General features: G+C 40.6%; 1 protein-coding gene across 1 annotated transcript; it reads right to left on the bottom strand.

Annotated features, from left to right (window-relative positions):
- Positions 1–26429, bottom strand: LOC124288586 (isocitrate dehydrogenase [NAD] subunit gamma, mitochondrial-like). Its single transcript, XM_046725137.1, is given in 18 exon segments — positions 1–814; positions 3399–3421; positions 6557–6657; positions 7367–7432; positions 8228–8322; positions 9783–9839; positions 9841–9930; positions 10702–10804; positions 11299–11432; positions 11766–11898; positions 12522–12579; positions 12826–12941; positions 13580–13631; positions 13634–13679; positions 14259–14336; positions 22500–22853; positions 24616–24771; positions 26358–26429. Coding segments are annotated over 18 exon segments (1866 nt in total). The 3' UTR covers positions 1–682.
- Between the last annotated feature and the right edge of the window lie 1487 nt (positions 26430–27916).

Below are 27916 nucleotides of genomic sequence, written 5' to 3' on the forward strand. Positions count from 1 at the left end.
CACTGTTAACATGTTTATTAATGAAACAAGTGTCTGCAACGTCTCTAATCCACACAAACATGCCTGTACAACAAATACACACTGCTACAAACAATCTCAATAGATGAGTGTGAACAGTATTCACAGATTGTTTTTATCACAAATGAAGAACTGAGGAGCTTCATTAGTCAAAATTATCTTTAACTGAGATTCCTCGTTTTAGATGACCTCCATGCTATACAGTCTTTGACCAATGGCATTTTCTCTACCTTTCACATTTAAACAATGACCCTATTATAAACAGATGCACAATGAAAACAATCAAATGTAACTCTGAGGAAAGAAAACAATTTTAGCAATAAATATTTATCAAGAATGGTGACTGTATGACATTGTGTTTTTGAGTATCTCATGCCTAAATACACTGAACTAAATTTCAACTTTGTGTCCATTTTTCAAACATATCTGAATATTGAATATGTGTTTTCAAAGTGTTTCAGTACATAATTCATTGCAATCTTCCCTCTTCACATAGTTTCCCTTTTTTATGACTGTCCAACATTTGAGCAAAACATATAATTAACACAGGATTCATTAATTCCACAGATATTTGCCATATCAGTATATTTACAAAATATTACATAGTATTATTATTATAAATAATATCGAAGAAAGATCATCAGATTTAATTGCGGAACGTTAGCTAGGCATGGAAGGGAAATGCTGCTTCTACACAAGCGTCCTGTATGCAAGATGCTTGCAACAGATGGCTGCAGTGTGGTGGTGTGCCGGGTGGGTCAGCTGCTCTACTGTAGAACCTTCCGTTCCGTTGGATCTGAAACAGCCACAACACTGTGTCACATCCAACACTACATCTCCTATGTTAAATATACTGAGGAACAACTATATATTCAAAGTAAGCAATGATGTTGCGAAAGACAACAGAAATTAGATTCATTTCATGATGTATATCAATATTCATTCTCATACCATCACCAAAATTCATATAGATGTATAACATCTGGGCCTCCTTTCACAAAACAACCTTTACTAAGGCTAACCTTATCTCTAAGGCTGGCATTTAAGGTAAAGGCCTAAGGTTGAAATCTTAGAGATAAGGTTGTTTTGAAAGGAGGGCCTGGACATTTTGGATGACAAAAGTCAATGACCTTGAACCAGTCTGAAAACCTGAATAAATATGAGTTGTTATTAATGCTATTACTTTCATGATACCAAACAGATTAGCTATCACCAAGGTATAAGCATCCACAGAAAGTACAGACCTGAAACAGAACAAGGCATTACTTTGTCTGAGTGTCTCATTGATGTCCATGTACAGAAATTGTGACCACTGACTAAGGATGTCTGCTGGTATGTTCACTGAATATTATGAGCTGTTGTATATCCTTAATCATGTTTACTCCATCATTCTCAATTAGGTAGTGATGCACACTTACAATCAAATCATCAAATATATGTCATTATTTTTACACAAAAAGAAGACAATTTGTTCCCATTTCATGTCAGGTCATGTATTGCTTGAAGTAAAAGTGAATGACAACAGCGATTGTCACTATTAATTAGTATTATAACAAATGTACAGAAATTATTATGTCTTCACATAAAAGACTATTTTACCCACAGGTGAACATCCATAGATGTCATACAGTATCAAACATTAAATATTTCTGAGTGTACTCTTATATTAAAATAATCTTATGCATTTCATTACAGCTTTTGGGATATGCTAGACTTTGGGTAGGAGAATTAACTGCCCAGAGATTCACAAATCCAGACATTCATTTAACCAGATAACATTTGCGAAAAATTGTATCCACAAAAAGCAAAGTTTGTATGCATATTTAATAAAATATGCTGTTCTGTATTTGAGTAAAGTAAGATGCTATGAAATACAGACCAGTGGACATCCTCAAGCCATCTGTCTTGTGACCCCTGGGGGCCTAATACATAGAATTACTATCGAAACAAGAGGGCAATGATGGCAACTGCTTCACATGCATTATGATACTGTTAACACACATCATCATAACTCTAAAACAATGATAACACAATGATAATGTGTAATACGATTCTGTCTTTCTTAATATGCACTGATAACATCACAGCTACAACATGCTCAAGTACACAATAATCTAAAATACATATATAAAATTTCTTCTATCGGCTAATAATTTATCACGAAAGCTTTATCAAAATAACTCTGTCCAACATGAAATTTACTTTTGAAGAATTCCTACTCTATCTACTCCAGAAAGAATAAGGTTGGTTGGCTGGTGTTTAACCCCACAGCAATATGGCGGTGGTCTGTAAATGAGCCTGGACAGACAATCCAGTGATCAACTGCATGAGCATCGATCTACACAATTGGGATACAATGACATGTCAACCAAGTCAGCGAGCCTGACTACCAAATCCCGTTAGTTGCCTATTACGACAAGCATGGAGAAAGAACAAGAAGGCACTGTGTCACATTAAAAACATTTATGGTCCAACTTGCCTTTTACACAGACAACAATACATCAGGACATGGAACAGTTAGACAAAGTGAAACACCCGCTCCACCTCTCCATGTGTGTGGATCTCACTGTACCACACTCCATGTGTTAAGTGAGTTGGGTTTTACACCACTTAAGCAATATTCCAGCAATATCATGACAGGGAAACCAGAAATTGGCTTCACACACACTACCCATATGGAGAATCCTGGGTCTATTCCGAGATGAATAAACATTTTAACAGCATCTACTGATGTGCATTGATTTGTGCGTGAGTGTGACAGGTTAGTATTGACATGCATCAGTTAACATTAGTGTTACAACATTCACATAAAGCCCTTCACAGAGTGACGTAGACATTACTTGTTCTAATATTGGTTTTCAGAACTGTCTGACAAACCCATCCAACTTTCCCTGAAATACATTCATGTCCATGTAACTGTTTTCACACTGGACACTCAGACACTTGACATTTTATTTCCAAAATGGCCATGAAATATCAAATAAAACTGTCTGAGTATTTCCACGGAATATGTAAACCAAAACGTATCATTTTGCAGATTTGAATCTCAATCTATGTATTTGGAGATGAACATCAACACAAAATCACATATTTCCCTCTTCGAGTTCAAGTTGTGTTTTCATACTGTTTCTCATTATCTTCATGAACCTACTGCCCAAATAATTTCATTGATAATACACAACATGATTTAGCTACAGAAATTTCAACTATATACTGCTTCAATCTACCATACCTAATCTAGTTCATAAGGCAAAACTCTTTTTACACCATAAAATAGATCTCGTGTGTTCCTTATGCTTCATCAACTGGTATGTACCAGTAATAATACAGTAGTATGCTGGTCACTCTGTGAATGTTCCTGTACAACAGTCCCCACTCACCACCAGGTTACAGCATGGAAATGCTGTGGATTAGAACAATTCAAGCACACCTTCATTTAATGCATGTTATTCCAAGTATGTACCAAATGTTACACCCTCAATCATCTAGGTTATCATTCATCCAAACAGAACAACTCTCACAATACAGACAGCATTTAGGAGAGTGAGTGAGGTGGACATAAGATTGCTTTGAACAGTGTTTCAGTTCTATTTTGTCTGCTTGATGTGACAGGAAGACCTGATGCCACAAGCACTGGTCTGCTGCTGCAACAGTTCGGGCAAACTAGGGACTAGGATTTGAACACATGATCAAAGGTTTCTGGTGCACCCAAGGGACACAACTCTGCATAGCCACCATCAGTGTCTTAGATAAGATGTTCAACAATGACCCCACATCACTGATTCTAAATAATGAGATATGCTCAGGTTCACAGTGGTATTAGGTGGATTCTCGACATTTTCTTTATTATAGTTGTAAATGTGTGACGACGGGTTTTATCAGAGCTAATCATCTCAAATCTGCTTCACAGCCTGGATCTCTCTCTAACAAATCACATACTCACTTACATATTCTTTTAAAATTTTAAAAATGCCATTTTACCCTGTGCCTGGCATGAAATGGCTCTCTAATCCACATTGGATACAAGGGATACACCAAACAATCAGGCCTGTCTTCCTGAACTGAGAGGGTTCTCTGTTTGGATGAAGGGTAAGCCCGCTACACTGTATCAGTTTGTTATCAGGCATGATGCATAACTCATACAATCAGGTTAGTCTCAAAGCATGCACAGTATGCACGACATTCCAGAAAGAAAATAAAAAGACTAATAATGTGAACAAAACATTTGTAATAAATTTTGTGCATGAAACTGAAAAAACGAGAAGTTTCTGTCATGGGTTTGCAAGAGATATTACATATTGTAATTAACATATTATCATCTACATTCAAACACAGTTTACAAACAAATTCAAACAAGTACATGATGTATATGTTTTTTCACAATAAACCTTCCATAATACTGTCGGAATCTATTAAACTTCCATTCATAACACTACTTTCTGGCACATATCCCTTGACTTTCAATCTTCATTTTGAAGATTGGACCTGCATATTCATGATACATAGAGTACTAGGGTAAGTGTAACATGTAAGTATGATACTAAAATAAGTGAATTCTTCTTGGTACAGTTGTAATCTTCATAATGTACACATATACCCATGACAGGAAGGAGGTGATGATATGTTAGTGCAATAAGTAGGTTAGCATTGAACTTACAGGAAAACAGAAGCCTAAGACAGAAAGTATGTCTACACTAGTTAATTCAATCAGTATGTTAGCATCATTCTCCATTATCTAGTGTACTGTATCTCCATCTTATTTCAATAAACTCCACAGACACATTTGCCAAAGAGATTAGTTCCTGACTTATTATCTCATCACTCTCTACTTTAACTGAGCATAAACTTTCTAATACTCAAGAGTGTGATGTCATGGGATTGCTATTATGAGTGTCCAAACCAAGTTAAGGAGGCAAATGTGTCCCACGTTTGTCCAAATAGAATGGAGATATAATGCTGTAGATAGTGGAGGATGGGTTAGCCAAGACTTACAGGAAATGTAGCAACCTACCACTCAACAATCACACAATGTTGACGTTAACACCTTGGGAAACACAAACAATCATATAATGCACTGTTGCTGTAATGAATGCACTGTTACTTTATAAAATGCACTGTTACTGGTTGCATGATGATGCATAATGGATATCAGTGTAAATAAAACACAAGAAGAACAGAATCGAAACAAGGAAGGGCAAAACAAAGCTGGGAGCACACGGATGGGTGCACATACAGATGAGGAAGAAGAGAAATGGACAATGCTGAAGGGGAACTATAGACATTTTATCTAAGAGAGCATTAGCTATATATCTATAGACGTAGAAAATTGGCTGTATATTTATAGATGTAGAAGCACCTTTTCTTACACACGGATAAGACAACTATGAACATACTGAACACAATATGCTTTCCATACCAACTCTCAAGACAGTACATTGGTGGTAACTGTATCAGCTCCATGTACTAAGTGAGAATGAACTTCAAGTATTCTGTCTTTTTTTGAGAACAAGCAGAAACATGAGGTTCTCTTTGTTTTAAATCTTGTGACTAATAGTATAACACACGCACATCCATCATGTCCATGCATGTCACTAAGTAGGTGCTAGTAACTCAAATGAGACATTAAACCCAATTTTACCTTCACCCACACTCTTGGTTATTTCATCTAATGATCACTGATTGATTGACCAATTATAAAATCCAATCAAATTCATGAATAGTGCAGGATTGAGGAGCTCTTCCAGCTCATATGACAATGTGCAACAAATAACTAACAAATACTGGATACATTTAGTGCCCTTAGTGGCATCAGCCACGCTATGGCTGAAATACTAGTGATGTGACAAAATCTTGCTCACTCACTCAGTCGCATAAAGTGAAAAAGAAGGGAAGAAACTGGAAGAAAGCAGGAAAGGTTGACTGGTTTACACAACTGTTCTGACATAATCAAAGGGTAGAAAACCAATCAAGGACATCTATTCAACAAAGGTTCAAGTTGTCTGAATGGGCAAGAGTCAGACGAGGACTGAGGAAAGAATGACAACTAGTATTACCACATATGAGGAATGTGGTTGAGAGAGTGGAGCTACGATTGTCTCTGCTGACGGGACAAGAAGACATTCCTAGGAAGGAACACAGAGTAAAACAGCTACATATACTCCAACTAACAAGATTACAAAGAAAGATGGGACTGGTAAACAAAAGTATACATCAATATCAAACTGCTCTCATAAATAAAGAAGAAACAATGAGCTTACTACATGCTTTTGAATAAAATATGCAAGTATCGTTAACATGCTTAATGTCAGTTATGATTAGCACGTCAGATGTTTTAAGTATGTGAAGGTCATTATTAAACGTATGTAAATGAATATTTATACTACTCAACCTTTAATAGGGACATTGAGACATGGTATTTACTTAGATACATATCCAAAATTGATCAGTGTTTTATGATGGGACTATTCCTACCAAGGGTTGAGCAACTGTACTGTTATATATGGTGTGAGACTCTGAATATTGCTACTACTGTACATACCATGTTTTCGTCTTGGTTTGAGGTCCTCAATGACAGCCTGACTGACTGAGTTTAGTCTTTCGTGGCTTGTAGCCTGGCCACCAACATCAGGAGACACCAGTCTGGGGAGAACACATTGTGCCCACAGAAACATGGAAACAACACTGTGTCATCAGTGCTTTATCAATAGGCTACCCCACCGCACCAGCAGCTGACTGAACAAGTGGAACCAAACACAAGATGGTACCACAAAGGAGGCAATCAACTTTCAGTGATCTTAACTGAAGATAGGAGATTGTTCTTGTTCTTCTTACATGGTCCCTAATGGTATTTATAAATTAGAGGTGATGAAACTTTCTGCATGGATGGTACTGTGTGTCATGCAAGGTGATGTAATCCTCTTTGTTGATGTAAATGCTGTAAGGAACCAAGGTGTGTCCAAGCTCCCTACAGTGACACTGTGGTGAGCTGGGGATATTTGTGCTTGGGAGCCAAGGAGCCAGTGACACTGTGGGGAGTCGGGGATACATTCTACCTTGGCTCCTTACAGTGTTTACATCAACAAAAAGAATCTCATCACAACGGTGAATAGAATTTTCATTTTCATATGTCAATGTAACCAAACAAAAGTTGATACAACATTTGTTAACATGACTTAAAGACAGCACTGCTAGACGCCATCATTAAATCAAGTCGGCCATTATAGACAGTCAGCCTAATTGTATTTATCAGGTACATCTGTCGCACAAGTCAACCACATACTTCTGTTAAGATTATACTGTCATTATTGTGACGTGTATCCGACTATGAGTATCACCCCAATAACAAGACTGTACCTCATGCTTTCCCAGCACATCCATGGTGGACTCTCTGATCAGTGTGGCATGGCGATGATGACTGAAACACAATATATATCATGTCATAAATGATGTGACATATTTTAAATGGCATATCTTATTTTCACCCTGTTTTTTCTTGAACTCATATTCTAATGGCAGATTCTGTTTAAGAATGGTGGTGGTGGAATTGGGTTTAACGTCGTGCTTGAGAATATTTCGCTCATATGACGACGTGCATGCGGTGTATGTGTATGTGCGGCTGCTTGTACTAGCCCAGACTGAAGCTGGTTTTATAGTGCTAGCCCACTGAGATACCATGCCGCAGTGAAGCATGAATACCCCACTCAGACACATTATACTGACTCCAAGCCGACCAGTCCTTGTTGTACCCATTAATGCCGGGCGCCAGGCAGGGGCCAACAAGTACCATATTTTAACGTCTTTTGGTATGACGCGGACGGACGCGGATCGAACCCGCGACCTTCCGCACTCTGGGCGGACGCTCTTACCACTACACCACGGAGGCGGTCCTGTTAAGAATGAGTGTGAGTGAGTGAGTTTAGTTTTACGCTGCACTAAGCAATATTCCAGCTATATGGCGGCGGTCTGTAAACAATCGAGTCTGGACCAGACAATCCAGTGATCAGCAGCATGAGCATCTCTCTGCGCAATTGGGAACCGATGACATGTGTCAACCAAGTCAGCAATCCTGACCACCCGATCCCGTTAGTTGCCTCTTACGACAAGCATGGGTTACTGAAGATCAATATTCTAACCCGGACCTTCACGGGTTGTTAAGAATGAAAGAGCTAACCCCTACTTCAGTAACAATACTGCCTGTGGAGACACCTACCCGAGGTAGTCCAGCATGTCACAGCTGGCCAGCAGCATGCCGGTCGGGTTGGCAATGTTCTTGCCCTTCAAGGAGCGGCCAGAGTTTCGAGTTCCCTGAAAAGACACAGATAAATCAAATCATGTGTCCAGACCTGATCATACATGTAACCATCATAGGACACATATTTGGACCATGTCCACTATTGTGATCACAAAAAGAATAACAGATTGTGATATTATCATCATCAACTTTGAAGAAACTTTATTCAGTATCCCCTCAAACAATAACTTCATGTCTCTTGTGGTGCGCCAATTGTTTTTCTCATTCTTTGATGACGCTTAAGTCAGTGTCAGTATTTACTGCTGGCTCTCAACATAAAAGCATTGGGAAAGTTCCCATATTCGATAGATTGTTTATCGCCAGGAATATTTGTAAATTCTTAAGTCTAGACTGATCCATACCAATCAGGATCCAAGACAAGAATCAACCAAGTCATCAAGCCTAACCATCCAATCCTGTCAGTCACCTCTTAAAGGTCACATGCAACGTAAAACACAACTTTGCAGATTCTGATACCTTTCGGTATGGACTTACCGAAACAAATCATCAAAAATGCAAATTCAACTTATAAAGTTGAAAAATAACGCGATGAAAAAAACCGCTTAAATCGGAGTTCAAACGATTCACTACTTTTCCCCGACTTTTCTTGGGAAAACTGGTTTCAACAGCTGGGCTGCGCTCATAGCACGTGCGCAGTGGAATAGGTTCGCGCAACTTGGAAGCGGGCTGTCCGGTGAATACTCGGTGAAGGCTTAGGTGTGAGCTAATTTCCTAATGTTTTGTTGATATCTCACAGGCGCGAGCTTTTTATATGTTATGACAGTAAATAAACTGTTTATATAATTTCATTTGTCTATTTCACCACACGTTCTTCTTACCGAGTCACTTTCTCAGTTCGATACTTAAAAGCAATGTCATTATTTAGCGTTGACAGAATTTCTAACTGTGATATAGATATGTCGTTGTCACAGACAAAACTCAATGTCTTGTTTTATTGACACCTGTGTGTCTGCCTGCCTGTCTGCTAATAACAATATTCAATACACAACTGCGATCACTGACCACATGCAATTTGAACTTAACTAATTAATTTGCCAGCACCTTTAACCCAGCTCAGATAGTCAAGTGATTCCAGCCAACATACAGAGGAAGGACTGACTGAGCTGAATTAGAGGCCACATGTTTTGGGCTGTGACTCGGGTAATTGACATGTAACATTTTCTTGAAACTCACATGTTGCAATCTGGGATTCAGCCACACAATCAGCTGATCCTATCACAACTATGGGACACAACTCTTCACAGTTCATGTCCATATTGCCTCCATTCCACAAAATGCTCCAGGAAACATGATCCAATAATTGACAAATATTGAGATTCAAAGTGCAACAACATAGTATCATAAGTACAATATGTTTCTTTGGCAAATAAGGAATAAAAGCACAAAACAGCTGATCGTGAGTCTTTGAAAGCACATACAACATACTTTGCATAACCAAAGTAACTTGACTTACAGTTTCAAAGACAGCATATTTTTCTCCAATGTTCATGCCAGGCACAACTCCTGCCCCCGCCCACTAGTCCGGAGGCGATGCTGCCAAGGATGTTGCCGTACAAGTTTGGCATGACAAGGACATCAAACTGCTGTGGCCGAGACACCATCTAGTGGGCAATGAGCAACAAACATTAACACAAGGCAATCAGAAGTATGATACATATTTTACAATCCATTATCACCTTCAGACATAATGTTAGGGGACAACTTTCAGGCACCCCTATGAAAATATGGTACACTTGGGGAATTTCGGTTAGTTTGTTACAGCTTTAGACACATTGGTTGCCAAAGGGATCTGCCAATTACTGAATCACTGAAGGGGAAAGTAACTCTGGATACTTACTAAAACAGATTGCGTACATATTGTTTTCTTCCAAGGTTTTAAAGATTTTGAAAGTTTACAGATTCTAGTCATGTTTAGGCTATTTACATGAGATAGAACTTGGTTAAGAAAATCCGATGAGTTCACAAAGGTTCAATATCCATTTTGAATGCCTACTAAAGTAAACATCTGAATTCAATGGCTTTTCAACACACATAAATCTGCAAAGCTATGACCATGAACAATGTTTATTTATGTAAATTGTTTTGTATGAGTCCATGTATGACTTCAGTATTGGGAATATTCATGTTTACATATTAGCTGTGCTTTAGGTAAGAGGGAGAACAAAAGTAGATATTTAATTGCACTGTCTAAATTTTTCAGAAGCAGTGAATTCACAGGAACGTTGACAACTGGTATTTGTTTCTAAACCTATAACCAAGGCAACTTCTATAAATAGTTTCAAAATACATTGTTCAACAAGGTTCTGTCATCAAAGAGGGGCTAATATGCATGCAGACAGATTTACTAGGGGATCATGAGTGCAGCTAGTTACCTGCATGCTGGCATTGTCAATAATCATGTCACCAAACTCAATATCTGGATACGATTTGGACACACTGCGACAGCACTCCAGGAACAAACCATCCCCCAGCTTCCTGAAAAATAATGTGTCGGTCAGTCATTTATACACTACAAGAATGATGAGACATAACAAGCACGACCAAGACAAGATCATCTACAGAATGATGGACCATTTTGGTGTTGTTATTTCAGACGAACCTCAAAGTCATTATCCCAATTTTAGTACAAAAAGCACAGATTATCACAAACCTGCCTTATAAAGTGAGTGAGTGAGTTGGGTTTTTACGCCGCTTTTAGCAATATTCCAACAGCATCACTGCAGGAGACACCAGAAATGGGCTTCACACAATGTACCCATTTGGGGAATTGAACCCGGGTCTTCGGCGTGATGACCGAACGCTTTAACCACTGGGCTACCCCACCGTCCCCCCTTATAAAGCTTTTTGCCATTCCTTGAGTAAGATGTTGATAATAATTATTATTATTCAGTTTTTACAACATCCTTGTAACAAATAATGGTTGTAAACCTGTGTGAATACTGTGCCTGACACCCGTGTCTACCACTCACATTATGTTGGCCTTGTGGATGGCTGTGACCTTCCTACGGCCGTGTTTGACAGCAAAGTCAAAGGCATATTTAGCTATACGGGTGGATTTCTCCTCTGTGATGATCTTCAGGCTTTCCACGACACCAGGAACATTCTGACAAAGAAGTGCTTCAGTCATTGTCATGTTTGTACACATCACACAACCTGAATACTTCTAATGAAGGGAATAATTTCAAATCTGTTGGTATTTACACTGGAATATGAGATATCGGTTATAAGACTACCACTAGTGCCACAGTCCCATCAAATTTCAAAGGTACATCAAGAGATGGAAAATCTAACCATAGACTAAAAGACAGTGGCTATGATACATGTGTTTACTTCAGTGCAGCACGGATGTATCATGAGCAAGCTACACTGACAGACAGATGTAGGGTGTGTCTACAACCACTTGACTAGGGTAGCTGATGATGCTGAACAGACTGACCTCATGCTCCAGTGAGGTATACTCCCCCTCAGTGTTTTCTCGGATGAGGATGATGTCGAGGTTGTCATGGCGAGAGGAGAAACCAGGGATGCTTTTACACCACACAATGTTGGCAAACAGGTTCAGACTGGTTCTACAACAGGTGGAGTGAGGACTGGTTATATAACAGCAAACACCAAACTGAACATCACATTTTATACCTACTGGTGACTCATGCTCATTTCACGAAGTTACTGTCAGAAGATTTTGTTTATTGCATTATGCCTCATACATCAATACTCTAGTTATGTCATAGCAGCTTGTAAACAAACTGGCACAGACAAACCTGTGTATGATCGCAGAATCGGTTTCCAGGCAGTTAATATTGTGAAATAAAAGCACAAAAGTACTTGAGCAATTCAGATATTGGGCAACTGTGTTTCGCAGCTTGTGTCCTGAGAGGTTCTAGGATGTCAGTCCTGCCCCACAACGAAGCACATGTGATATATGTGGTCTCACCTTAGGCAAATGAGTTAGTTTAAGATTGCCTCTGTTCACCCAGCAGTGAATGGGTACCCAGTGGGATAAGATGGTTATATGACTGTTAACCTTCTAGTGCCTCACAGGTAATAATGTCTGCGCTTTGCAGCATAATTTGTCCTCAATGCCAGTGAGTATCTTTGGGATGGATATAAAGTGCTCTACAGATGTATTATACTAATACATAAAGTCATCAAGAAATGACATTCTAATGCACAAAGTTTGACCATACTTTACCTTAGAGCAACGTTCATTGAAGAAAATGTTGGATCATCAAATTTTGTCTCAATATTGCCTGAAAACAATGACAATTTAAGGAATTGTTACATTTTCAATAGTATATGGAATATATCGTGAGAAATCAAGCAACAAGTCTGAAATGTGATTAGCCTCTAAGCAATGAAACAGCAGCACAATTACATCACTCAATGACCCACACAAAGACAAGAAAGTATATCAAGTAGTTACCAACATGAATTCCAATCACAACCTACATAGCAGTAAGTCTGTGCTTTCTCAAATCGTATTGAATGACATATACCTTTAATGGCCACCCCATTTCTCCGTACTGATAGTAGGGCCCCCTTCATATGTTCCAGCTCATTGGTTGTTGCATTGATCTCCACAACCTCAAAGTCTATGGGGGCACCTGCATGTCTGTAAGTAGATATTGCATCATCATCAAGTTTGTATTAACTTTGGTATTTATAATGACTTCTGTGATCAGAACTATTATAGGCTATAAAACAAAACCTAAACAACTAACAACTCAGATACTAGGGCCTAGATTTTCGAAAAGATCTTTGCCCAAAATTATTTTAAAGTTACTGTTAGGAAACTGCAGACTGTCCTACCATACACTGCTAGTGACCATGACCTTGTGTATAACTCAGGGCTGTTAATATTAGTGTGTGCTCCAGTTGGGAGGTATTTCCCTTTGTATTTGTGCTGTTGTACGACAAGCTCCTGCAGATTTCCCAAAACACAGTTTCCTTGTCATATCTTCTGTATCACAAGGGTCACATGATGATATACAATGAATCAATCTCATGCCAGGAAATGAGAGGTCATGTCATTAGCGTAATGATGAAACAGTACAGCACCCTCACATCACCTGAAAGGACCCTAAAGGAAATTAGTTTTGCAAGTTACAATTGTGTCAGTAAACAGGTCACATGGATGACAATTGTCTCTGGTTTGATATCATTCTAAGTGACAAACTATCATTAAAACCATGTGACTCCAAGCGACACCTGGGGTTGACATGGACTGATGTAGCTGTGGAGACTACTTACCTGAAGACATCCTTCACATGGTTCAGCAGTTCCGGACCACACCCATCCCCGTGAGGAGCGTGACGGTATGCCGCCCACCATATCGAGCCAGAGACTCAGTCTGAAACAACATGACACATCCCTGTTCTCATCTATTAAAAATAACCTACACTAAACAGTTTCATATAATCTTACAGACTCTACAGGAAAATTGTTGAAGGCTACTGTGACTGAAATACTGTTGTAACTGATTAACATTGGTCTACTCCGCATTACAACTTGGAGGTCCTTATAATCAACACTAAAATCATGTGTAATTACTTCAATAAAGATGACTTGCTTTCGTGCAGGGTACTTTGGGACTCTGTGCAAAAATATACCAGTAGTACCATATATTCTTGTGTACAGAGGGCACTTTCCCCCCTCAAATATAGCTTGACAATGAGGGCTTTCTTTGCCAGACACAAGGACATTATGGAGCATGTGAAACACTGAAAATATCATGTCATTAATAAACAAAGTAGGTAGTGTTATTACACTATCTCGTTAAACTGGTGTTATCTGGGTTTGTGTTTTTGTACTTTATATTTATTATAATGTATGCATAACCCTACTTCCTTGTAACCCTGTAATACTAGTATTACTACGACTTGCCCACTCCCAAACATTGTTCTTCCCTTGACTGAGTTTAGTGTTCTACCTGTGTACCAGTGGCAGTTGTCACATAGTTCCTATCTGTGTGTCCACACTGCCCACTTGCAAGCTTCCCAACTGAGGCCTGAAAAAGATAGTTTTACTTTAATACAAGCAAACATATTAAGTTCAAATTACTTTAAAGACATCTACAGCATTTTGTACAATGAACAGTGCTAAAAACCATTCATGTTTTGGAGATGCTTTGTCCTTTTAAAACTGTCCTTTGTCAGTTAATATTTAAATAAGTTAATACTCTTCAGTGATAACACAATAAGCATGATAAGGGAAATATTCTTTCATGTAATTGAACTTTAGTGAAAGTTTTATATACTCGTTCTGGGGTCAAATGAATGATGTGACGTACCCTGGAACAATTACCAAACCTTGGTAACAACCAAGAGTGACAATATAATAAGATTCCCTATCAGCCTCAGTCCATCTTGCAATGACCTTAATAATGTGTGGTGGTCTGTATTCTGATGATTTTAAATTTAATTTAACTTTCAAATATTAGGAAGAAGTGAGTAAATTGCAAGTAATGCCGCTCTAAACAGTATTCCAGTTATATCATGGCATGTCAGCTTCATGTTGGAGGAAATCCCAAAGTAATGTAGGTCTCAAGTGTTTAACACTTTGGTGAATTCAACAAAACCCAGAAACATGGGAGGACTGAACCTGGATTCAAACCTACCATCATAGGTTTCTGTCATGGCCAGGGAATACAACTCTGCACAGCGATATACATGCATTAAATAATTAGCCCTCTTTCAAAAGCAGTGAGTGAGTTTGGTTTTACACCACTTCTAGCAATATTCCAGCAATATCCCGGCAGGGGACACCAGGAATGGGCTTCATATATTGTACCCATGTGGGGAATCGAACCCGGGATTTCGGAGTGACGAGTGATCACTTTAACCCCTAGTCTATCCCACCGTGCCTCTCTCTAAAGGAGGTTAGTAAGCATTCTCTGTTCAGCTGATCGCATTAAATAACTACAGGACTACTTTCATTTTTTGTGTAATGTCAAACTAAAGGGCAATTACTCATTGTCATTACCACTTCGCATTACAGTTAAGAATTATTATATCTATTTTCCTTATCTTAAATGGTATGGACTAAATGTTCATTTACAAGAAAACAAAAATATCTATACATGTTAGTGGCTTATGTTTAGCGAATTGCACATTTATGTATTTCCCTCAATTTCAATTCATGTGTAGTGACATTTTATTGCTGACAGAATTAACTGCACAGATGCCATGAAATATGGTTAAACTGCAGAAACATGGAAATTTGTTGTAAATCATATCCCGGTATCAGAGGTTTTCGACAATGTAAGACAAAATCGTAATTTTTATCTTTAATATCATTTAAACTTTTTATGTTTCTAACCTTGAGTGATAAAGGATATATTCATCTATTTCACACAAATATATCAAGTGTTTCCTACAAAAATAGCGTTAATGACATCATATCGGCGAAAGTGTTGCCGCTCTCCACATCTGGGGATTTTGTATGGGTTTTCAACGATGAGCCATACATTTCCCTTCAAACTGCAAGAGTGCTGTGACCATTTCGCTTCCTATTTATAAGTTGCCTGTCACTAGCAGACAACTGAATTTTTCACTTGCTATTTTTTGTAATAAATAAAGGGAAATGGTTTTGCATCTGAAGTGGTATTAATGATCTCAGGTAAATAATATTAATGTTTGTTTACTCTTTATATAACTTAACTTCCTGATTTCCATTGTCAATAAACCTTCTCATGACAGCGACTGGGCATCCGCCCTACCATGATATAACCTGAGTGGTAAGACTTCCGCCTGTATCCCCCTCTAAATTTTAACGATGAGGAACGTAATTTTTTGAGTAAAATTGATATTTTATACTTATCCTGACTCATGCTCTTTTGCTTGTCCCCTTCCTCTTGCGAACATAGTGGAACACTTGTATCTCCTTAATTGAAGCTCCCTTCAATGTAAAATCACTAATTGGTACTCACCCAAGAGTTGCCTCCCCTGCCGAAAGCGCGGGAACAGGTGTCGCCACCCTCTGGCCTCATGCTTCACTCTCTCCTGATTTAGTGAGCCCAACACTTGAATTTACAGGGAAATCCAAAGTGTTATGTGGGGAGGATGGGAGGGCTAACCTCATGAGTCAGGATAAGTATAAAATATCAATTTTACTCAAAAAATTACATATTTTTCCTTATCCTGACTCATGCTCTTTTGCTTGTAGAATCCTCCGGAGTGGAGGTGGGCATAAACAGAATACTTTGGATTTATAATTAGTGATTTAAATAACTTATACTATAATAACCTCGCGGAACTTCATAAAGGCATTGACTTAGGATATTTCCTCTATAATAAGCCATAGGTTATATATTACCATAACTGGGGTATTACATTACTCATATACTGATATACCAAATTATATAAATAGATATAAAAGTTTACTCTGATAGAGAAGCTGTACAATTGAACATAAAACTCAGTATGAGCTTAAGGTTGAATAACCTAAGCTAAATATATACATAGCCCTAGAACTCCGTGGAGTTATAAGCTAAATAATGTATGTATAATATACATAATAATCTCGGGGGTGAATATTAACGCCACGAGGGACTGTCAGTTGCTGAGCGAGGACCAAAGGACCGAAATGGTGAATGCCAGAGACGCCCTCGGTGGTGATATCTCTCAGATAGTGATTAGCAAACACCATGTTAGATTTCCAGAAGCATCCTTCCATAATTGTATTCAATGAACAGTTACCGGAAGGGCGAGGGTGGAAGCCAATGCCCTGATTTCATGGGGATTTGATGCTGTTGGAGGGTCCAGTCCTGCTGCCTTGTAGGCTGTAGAATGACAGTCCTTATCCATATAGATATGGTGGTACGAGACTTCTGTGTCTGATTAGTAGGCTTATAACGGGATGAACAATCTTCTGGCGATCTTCGCCTTTGTTTTGGAACGACGTAAATAGATTTTGAGAGCTCGTTACTGGGCATAGAGGTAAGTCCAATGTATCTTGAGATCCGAGAATCGAGGATAGTGCAGGGACGATGAAATAACCTGTCTGATTGGCCTGGTAGTTGATTTTTTGGCGATGAAATCCATCTTAATCCCAGGTGCTGTGTTTTGATTGTCATCAAACTGTATCCTCTCATAATCTAGAGCGTGAATTTCAGATATTCTGGCTGCCGTGGCTAGCGATAACAGGAAAATTGTTTTCTGTGAGAGAAATTCAAAGGTTGTCGATTCCAATGGTTCATAATCCTCACTTGTGAGGTGTTGTAGCACTACATTCAGATCCCAAGCTAGCGTGGAACTTCCGCTTTGGTCCTCCAATCGGAAAGCACGTAGTAAGGCCAGTAACTCTGGTGTTTTTGTCAATTTAACACCCGCTCTCATAGAAATCACAGAACTAAGCTGCCGCAAGATATGTGGACAATGTCAAGCCTTTTAAATGTTTGTTTTGGCGTAAAGTAACACAAATAGTCTGCCACTTGAGGATGCGTAGCATCTCTGCTATAAAACCCTTGTTTGCTGCGTAATTTTGAAACTGTGCCACTTGTCGCCGCAGTACAAGTTACGAGTTGAGTATCGTAAAGGCAAAGCGTGACCGCTTTGCGCTCTGGTAGAATATCCTCTCTTGTTTAAACACATTTTAATACAGTCCATGCGTGAAGTTTGAATACCTCTGGGTTTCTGTGCACCTGTTTGGTGTGTGGATGTATTAACAGCGATGCTTGGGTAGCTCTAGTGCGGTTGACCGATTTCTTGTATTAGAATGGGAAACCACGTTCTGGCCGGCCAGTAGGGCGCGACCAAAATGAGTTGTAGGCTCTGTGTTTGACTGATTTTCTGTAATACTTGAGGTATTATTGCTGGGGGCGGAAACGCGTACGCATTGAGGCCTTCCCATGATATGCTTAGAGCGTCCGTTGCCCATGCTTGTGGGTCTGGAACTGGTGACACGAATGTCGGTAGTTGATTGTTGATAGGTTAAAGTCAAAAGGTTCGGCGATCTCGTTGAGCCTTGCCTGTTCACATAGAATGCCACTGTCGAGTTGTCGGTATGTATCATTAGGTGCGCATTCTGTAGAATGTTGCTCCAATGTCTTATGGCGTTGATTACAGCTTTCATCTCTAATGAGTTTATGTGGAGCTTGCTTTCTAGCTGATTCCATAACCCTGATGCCGTCCGGTTGGTGAGATGAGCTCCCCAACCTTGGAGCGACGCGTCTACATATAGATTGGTTTTGAATTCCTGCTCTGCTAAACAAATCCCTTCGCAGACATTCGATTTCTTGGTCCACCATAGTAGATGAGGTCTGAGATGTTTCGTAGACTGAATGGTTGTAGGTCGCCGAGATGTGTGTTGATGAAGACCTGTAAGGGACGAACTGTAATCTGCCTCTGACTGTCAAGTCTTGGGCTGATGTTAGAAGACCTAGTAAGCTCTGCCATTGTCAAGCGGTAGCGAGAGAGTAGGGCTGGTGGAATGATCTGTTGGATCTTGAGCCAACGGTCTTCTGGTACGACTATACGGTTGAGATTGGTGATAAATCGAATGCCTAGGAATTGCAGATCTTGGCGATGGTACTAGGTCCGACTTGAGTAAGTTTACTAACCATCCCAGCTGTGTTAGTAGCTTTATGATGTAGTTTAACTGTAGTTTGAGATGCTGTGGATCTTGATCTACTTGTATCCCGTCCGTCGAGGAAGAACGCACTGGCGTAGCCCTTGACGATGTAGATAGGGTGACAATCGGTTTCGCTATATCCTCGCGGAATAACCATGGGGCTGATGATATTCCGAATGGGAGTACTTTCCACTGGTAATGTAACCCGCCTAGTGTAAACCGTAGGTATTTCCTGGATTCGGGATGTATAGGGATGTGCAGATAAGCATCTTGTAGATCTATACTGCCCATGTAGTCCATGGGGCTTAATCATGTGCAGAATCTGCGGTAGATGTATCATGCGGAACCTCGTGGTCTGCGAGATAAGTCTTGTTGAAGAAGCTCATGTTGTAAATGAGTCTGTATTTCTCCTTGGAGTTTTTCTTGGGTACTAGGAAAACTGGGGAGTAGAAACCTGGTTCGATGTTTCCTTGATCTATTACTTCTATGGCCTGCTTGGTTAGGAGTAATGTAACAGCTCTCTTAACTTTGGTAGTTGCTGTGCCTGTACGCCGAACTTGTGAGGGTTGACTGTTAGCGGAGGCTTGGCCTGTAGTGGGATACTTAAACCGTGTTGAAGAATGTTGGAGACATAGGTGTCTTGAAGCATTCCCCAGTTTTCCCAGTGTAGTTGGAGACGCCCACCCACTTGTGACGGTTGTACTGGAACGGCTGGGGTGGAAGACTCCAGTCGCTCCAACCTGTCTTTCAGCGCTTATAGTTGCGGAACCTCTGGGTGTCCTGCCTCTTCCTGACCCTCCTCTATAGTTGCCATATGGGCTTAATTTAAAAGAATCTCTTCCCCTGAACTGGCTATCTTCCTGTCTCTTGCTCTTTGTAGGCCCGTGAATTTAGATCTCCCTGAGTATCTTTGTGAAGTCTGTCGAATGACACTGGCTAGCGGTCCATCGATTTAATCATCAGGACTTCTCTGGAATCCTTGGTGACTTCCTTGGAGACTTTGTCTATTCCTCCGCCAAAGATGGATGGGGAAGACCACGGGCTGTATATAGTGGAGCTGTAAAGTTCTCACCCCAGTTGCAGGAAGCCAGGAGGCCTTGACGACGAGCTAAGGTCAGTGCTGCTGAGACAGACGTGAGATGATCTGTTAAGAACTGCTGGTCCTTCTTTGCATCAGTAGGGCCGAAAGTAAATCATTCTATCATCTTCAGAGGTCGTGGTTACTTAAATCTGGTGATAAGTGTCTCATTTATTGTTCTAGATCTATTTAGACCAAAGAACATACGCCCTGGCCATGGTTTCTATCTGAACCAATTTTCATCATCAATCTTGTAGTACTTGTTCTTGGCATCGGAGATCAGCTTGTAGTTCTCATCGATGTCTTGCCTTTGAAGAAGGGGTCCATATTATGCGTGGAGAACTTCTTTGGCGGAAAGTTTGGCAGATGTGGTGTCTGAACCTTCGTGGCTTTGTGGAATGCTGTATCTAGGTTCTGTGGTACCGCTAATCGGGTCGATTGGGGTAGTGTGATAGCATCTGCATCGCCTTCTTTCATCAGGTATGTCTGCGCCGAAGTTGCCACTCTTGAAGGTGATGAGAGATCTAGATTATTGACCATCCAATATCTTATCTCTGCATCTGAGAAAATAATTCCTCCATCATCTTCCATTCCATCATCATTAATGAGAGGTTGTTGCTCTTCTGATGTAGGACTGTGTGGCTCTATCTCTATATCGCTTTGACGCTTGTGGAGATCTAGTTGTAGGCTTGTGTGCAGACCTGTGAGGTGATCGACGCGGTGATGTATGTGGAGATCGGGCGCGGGGATCGGGCGAGGCGATCGCCTTGGTGATCTACATCGATAGGTTGATCTTCTTGGAGACCTGTGAGGGGACCGCTGGTAGCTTCGCAAGCTCTTGTGTAGTCCCTCGATGTCCTTTTAGATGATGACGATCTGGGTTCAGGTGTCCTTCGCGAACTTCGCTAAGCTTCCTCTCTGCGTCCGGGTCCTGGGGAACGGTGATATGACCTTCGCGAAGGCTTCCGCGGAGGTCTGATGATCAGATTCCGTGATCTGAGTATGACGCCGAAGAAGGTGATGATCTTTTCCCGCCAAGGCCTTCGCAAGGCTGTACATCTGGGTCCTTCGTCGAGGTGGTCTGTGACTTCCTTCGCTGGCTGCATCGCCGCGGGCTGCTACGCTGACAGGGGGTGCCTCTGGGGTGCTGTTCACGCTGGAGCCTTTCAAAGGCTCGGACCCTGGGATGGCTGCTTCTCCAGTCTGTAGTGGCCTTCCATCATGATCATGATCTGCTTCATTAGATCGCCTGGGATGATCTGCGATTTAAGTAGATGGTGCCCTCTCTGCTGATAGCGGTGGGGCCCTCAGCCGCATCTCGCCTGACATCAGTGTAGAGGCATCAGGCTGCATGGTGATCTCTGCTGAAGTCACTGTCGCTGTCACTGGTCAGCTTCTTGTATGCATGTCGGGTATGATGATTGGCTGGTCATCGAGAGGCCCAATTCTGCTGCTGGAACGATCTCGCTGAGAAAGTTCTCGACGACTTCGAGATTTCCCTTTGAGGATGACGCTGCCCTGGGGTAATGGGTCTGCGCTGAGAAGACGTTGAGGCCCTCTTGGACTTTATCTGGCGATGACGGGATGTCTGGGGAGGCCGGTCGCTTCTTAGAGGTGACGGACTGCATCCCACGCCCCTTCCGGATGGGGTCTCAAGCAGAACACCAGACGGGAGGGGGTCGCCGACAGCAGCTGACTGGATGGGAACTGGATGTATCGCCATGTCTACACCTAGTTTGCGTGGACCTATCTGCAACACGCCTCAAGACGCAAAGATGGTATTTATTAAAGGCAGAATTGGTTAAATTAATGCAGTAACTGCAACGTGAATCAAACGCACAAGGCGAAAGTACAACTAGGGCATACTACATGCGGATCAGCAGCGAAAACGTAATCTACAAATAGTACAGTTTTTCATCAACGTAATACTAGCTGAACAATCACTTAACTCAATGGAATAAACAGTAGAAATACGATTAATTATCAATGCAAATTAATGAAGGATACTAGCTATACCTTTATAGTAAACTATAAGAGGTAACTAACTAAGAAAACCAAAGGATATAGTGTGTAAGGAGACACAGGCGCCTCCTCGCGATCCTGCTCACTGGGCTAAGAAGAGAGAGAGGAAGCATGAGGCCAGAGGGTGGCGACACCTGTTCCCGCCACGGCACGCAGGGGAGGCAACTCTTGGGTGAGTACCAATTAGTGATTTTACATTGAAGGAGCTTCAATTAAGGAGATACAAGTGTTCCACTATGTTCGAATCTAAGAGGAAGGGGACAAGCAAAAGAGCATGAGTCAGGATAAGGAAAAATAGTACATATAATAATAATAATAATGCATTTATAACGCGCCTGCTTTCCAGCTTACAGCTGTTCAACAGCGCTAAACAAATCTAGGGTAGAGAGACTCCAGAGAAAAGGAAAACTCCTTTAAAAAGTTGCTAGACATCCATTTGCGAATGTCATAAATACATCTAGTCATCCTGTCCTGGGATCCTGCAACTGCGGTTGGTTTTACACTGATGTACAACTGGTTTTCATCAGCGTATCCATGAAACTGCAGGCCGTGCTTCCTGATGATGTTCCCTAGTGGAGAGATGTAGACAGAGAAGAGCACTGGCCCAAGCACTAATCCCTGGGGCACACCAAATTTGAGAGGGTGTGTCTTCGAGTAGGCCTCAGCCACTTTTACCTGCATTACTCGATCTGACAGGTAAGATCTGAACCACCCGCAAGCAGTTTCGCAAATACCGAAGGTGTGCTGTAGTCTTGAGAGGAGCATTTCGCGGTCCACCATGTCAAATGCTGCTGACAAGTCGAGTAGAACCAGCAACACCACTTCCTGTTTGTCAATGCTGCGAAGGATGTCATTCTGCACTCACACGAGAGCAGTCTCGGTGCTGTGCTGTGCTTCACCTTGTATGCAGATTGGAGCGCTTCATGTAGACTACAGCTAAACAGGTGGCCATTGAGTTGCTTCAGCACAACTTTCTCCAAGATTTTAGACAGGAAGTGAAGATTTGATACAGGGTGGAAGCTCTTCAACACCGTTGGATCCAAGTTTGTTTGTTTTTTTCAAGATTGGAGTGATGACAGCTCTCTTGAAACATGACGGGACCTCCCTGTTGTTAAGGAATGTTTGAATCAGCGTGGTCATGGCCGCAGATAGATTTCCAAGACATCCTCGGACAAGCCATGTAGGCAGAGGATCCAGGACACAACACTTAGCAGGTGCTTTCTTGATAATTTCAGTCACCTCTTCGACTTTCGCAAACTCCCTAAGTGGCTTCCCTGAGAATGGTATATCATCCTGTAGAGCCGAATAGGTCTCATCTGATGTGGAAAGGGATTCAAGTCGAAGTCGCGCGTAACTTTGGCTGTAAAGAAATCTGCCAAGGAATTTGTCTGGTCCTCTGATAGCTTCGTGGATTGTTCCTTGATTGCAGTTCTTGGTTTCGTAAGTCGGTTAGTGATAGCAATGAGTTGTCTTGGATTGTTCCTATTTTCAGAAACTGACTGCTTGATATTGTTGATCTTAGCCCGCTGAGTGAGGATGTTGGCCTTATTGCTGGCAGCTTGAAATATTTGACGATGGACCTCTAATCTAGTCTGCCGCCATGATTTCTCAGCACGTCGCCTCGTGTTTAGCGAGTCTCACCTCATCGGTCATCCAGCTGGTGTCTGGTCTTACTACAACACTGTGAGTCTTGAGTGAAGCATGCTTGTCAAGGAGCTCTTGTAGAACTCGGTTGTAAGTGTCGGCTAAAAACACATCGGTCGATGTCGATGTTGATAGGAGAGGGATTTGACTAGTATCAATGTCTTTTTGAAATTGATCGATGTTAATGGTTCTGGTTTTCCTGTATGTGATGACTCTCCTGGGGCGCAGATGGTCGTTTCAGCTTCAGGTGGCAGGTCACAGTCCTGTGATCCGATATGCCATGATCAGTGACAGCTACAGAGGTTATAATGTCGTCTGATTGTTTGGTGATGACCAGGTCCAGAATGTGACCACTTTTGTGGGTAGCAGATGTGACATGCTGTTTAGCGGTTTAGTTCATACAGAATATCAGCAAATCTAAATGACAATGTGTTGGAGTCGTCGCCATGGATGTTAAAGTCACCGATCATTATCGTGTGTTCGTTGGTACACATTGTAGTATCTATCAGTAGATGAAGATCTCCTATGATGACATCCGATGTTGCGTTATTCTTGTGTGATTGCGGGGGTTGGTACACAACTATGAGTTTGGTTGTTAGGCCATTGATTACGATCTTTAAGTCCAAATATTGCAGGAGAAAATAGGTTGAGTCTGAACATCGAGGCACAATTTGTGTATGACAGCTATGCTGCCTCCTTGTCGATCCAATCTGTTACAAGCTTGAATGTTGTATCTCACAGGTACAAGATCGTTGATGGCCACATCATCATTCTCCTTCAGCCAGGTTTCAGTTACAGCTCAAATGTCTATGTTATGGTCTAGAATGTAGTCATGTAATTCTGACGACTTGTTTCTCACTGAACGTGTGTTAAGTAGACGCATTTTGATGTTGGGAGTATTTACAGGGATATTCTCAGTCTGACTTGTGTTGTTTCCAGAGGTGTGCACAATAGTGAGGTTTTCAAAATTTACCCTTGGTTGGTTCTGCTTGAGTGACTTGTTCACTCTGCGGTTGACAGCAACACCGATTTTCCTCTGTTTCCGTGAACCAGCTCGTTTGCCACGCTCAGTCTTGTGCCTTTTTGCTTGCTTGCTTTGTTTGACAGGTTGGTAAGTCACTTCACTCAGCTGAGTTAACAATGCTAAACAATGATCATAGTTCTGACCAATCTCAAGTAGACACTCTCCGCTGTATCTGAGCACCATGGCTCGGCTTGTCAGGTTGATTGCACAACAATAGGTATGTCGTAGATGTCAGTTAAATCCATGCCAAAGTGTATTTTTATCAAGTAAAAAGGTCCTGAATTTTAACCGTTCCAATTTCTAGTCTACAACTGACAGCTTCAAAACATTATATAGATTATTCATGGTTATATACCCTCGTGTCATGAGTTTCCGTAGTATTAAGAAATTTACGACTATGAATATGACCGCTCATATTGCCAAGTCATATAAACATAACATAGTGTTGGACGACATACCTTTGTATCATTTAATGTCAATAAAACACTTTTGTCATTCTGAAGTTCAGTGTTGTCCGTATGAGACGACAGGCTGCCATTGTGCACAAACTCTGGTGACGTGATATGTTTCCGTGGTATTTCCTACAGATCAAATTATGGGCGCACAGCACATGTCAGAATCTCACACGTTGTCAACAGCCAATCCGGGAGTGTCAATGTAGGTTTATAGTAATAATGAAGATGATAAATTGTAATACAGTATATGATTTTGTGGAATTAACACAATAGTCACATTTCTTCAGCATAAATTTCCAGTTCATAAAATATGTAGAGTTGATCAACGGGATACGTAAAATGAAAAGTGAAAAAACAACTTAAGAGATGACCCTATCAGGATTCATTAGTTTAAAAAATAGAGGTGGGATTCCCCCTTATGTCACGTGATTGTTTTTATTGATGACATCAGCTAGCAGACTGAATAAGTTTATAGAAAATGTTTGTAAAGATCGCACAAAAAGTGCATTACGTGCTAGACATAAAGTTGCATTAGTTTTTAATAGTAGATGACTGTATGTCCGCAAATTGATGAAAGTCTGAACATTTTTTGCGCAGAGCCGTGCCAATCGACTGATGCGTTATCAATCGATAGGTGGCGCAATTTGGTGAGTGACTCGTGAGAAATTATGTCATTAGAAAATACCACGGCGGCATGGTATTTATCTGCTGATATGCTTTTATTTGGAGAAAGATTATTGAGACCTTTCCCTACAATTGTTTTCATCATAACCATATAGGCGCTAGATTGCACTTTACCGGGCGCAGCCCTAGCTGCTCCCTTTACGAACCTTAGGGTTAGGGTATGCCACCCTTTACGATCCTTAAGGTTAGGGTTTAGGGTTAGGCACCCTTTACAATCCTTAGGGTTAGGCACCCTTTACGATCCTTAGGGTTAGGATTAGGAACCCCAGCAGCGCTAATTAATCTGAAAAAGTGCGACCGGTAAAGTGCAGTACGCCTCTGGTATATTATATGGATATATAGGTCATACTTATAAATAATATCAGAGTCGGACGCCTATGATCATAACCCCATACCAAATCCATCATTGCACTCGTTGACTCAAGTCATTGAAATCTGTTGAAGTGAACATTACACATACTATTTGAGATTCCATTTAAAGCCCATGAATCTTACTGACCGACTTAGTAGCCTTCTACCATGAATCATACTTTTTATCTAATACTATCTCACCTGAGACAGACGTGTAAAAGCATTGTTTTGTCTCAACAGAGCAGAAAGCAGACGCTTCGTGGGGGCCGCCATTGCAGTGACCTTGACCGACAAGGTTGCGTTTTATAAATTGAGGAACGGAAATCCTTCTGAATGTCGCATTATTCATTTAGTTTCTTTTACAAATGCTGTTAGAGTATTTAAACAACATTTAGAAATGATACACATAAGAATGTGTTGATGTCAACGTCTTAATATAAACAATACAACACCGAACGAACGTTTGGATAGTGAGAGCGCGTATTGTTTATACGTAAGAACAACAAAGTAATGCCATAACCAAGAAACTGGAATTCAAAAGACAAGTTTTTTTCTTGACTGGAGACTCCTGATGTCTGTAGCCTCTCGTAGAAACTAACTACACACACGACCAGTTTCTAAGGAATCACTGACATCAGAACCTTTTTTGTTTTCATCGGTTTTGTCGTGTAACGATTAGGGATGGGACGATTCACCGATGCATCGATACATCGTGATAATATTTTAAGTTTGATACAGCTATCGCATCGTCGACTGGTGTATCGATACAAAACGATACACAACCTTTTTTCAAAACAGTTTTATCTTAAACATGTTAAAGTAATTATTACTTGCTTGTTTATTACAATAGTGTTATTGTTATACACAAATACATTTAAATAAATCATTAATACTGTGCCATTCTTTCAAGGTGTATGTATCGTGATATGTATCGTATCGCAGATAAAATATCGCGATACGTATCGTATCGTGACATAGTGTATCGTTCCAGCCATAGTAACGATTGATAACATACCAGAGTAATATCGTTTAGATGTAGATTAAAACAACAATTTTGTAAGTAATTTTTCACTTATGATTTGAAGTGTGTATATCAGAAAAGAGGCAGATATATGTTGATTGTGACACCACATTTAAATTATAATACATATATTATATACCCGTATCGACTCGGAGCATTCATGTCAAGTTGCAAGTTTCGATTTATGATTCGAGTCGATCATTCCAAACGTCACAATGCGTCACTTTCGCATATGACAAAGTTACATAATCTCACCCAAAATAGGATTTGGGTGTCGGTGTGTGTATGTAAATTGATAGAGGGCGATGTCTTATTGAATGCCTTATTGATCGTCTCCCCAGTGTCGGGTCCAACCTACCTGGACACTTTGTGGGACGTTAATTGCTTCAGCCTGGCAGGGACAAATTGGCAAGAAAACAAACCGACGAGTAAAGTGTTAATTGTGTCGATGGTCAGACACACCTGTTTGTCTATTCCCTTCTTGGGACATTTATAAATAGACCCCATTACCCCAGCGTCGGGGTGGCAACTAATTCTGTGAAGATTTTGCGACAATAAGAGCTATTTAAGAGCACGTATGTGGAATACACACGTTAAATATGTGTACTTATGTGAGTCGCAGAGTGACTTATAAACCTATGTTTCGGTAAGGCAGCAAATGTATATTCTAGGACTTATAGGTTCAGGACTACCTTATCTATTTACTGTGTTACGTTTCACACTATATTTAGGAAATTTG

The sequence above is a fragment of the Haliotis rubra genome, unplaced genomic scaffold (assembly GCF_003918875.1).
Source record: "Haliotis rubra isolate DU_JTF1 unplaced genomic scaffold, ASM391887v1 Scf420, whole genome shotgun sequence".
NCBI classification, from domain to species: Eukaryota; Metazoa; Mollusca; class Gastropoda; order Lepetellida; family Haliotidae; genus Haliotis; species Haliotis rubra.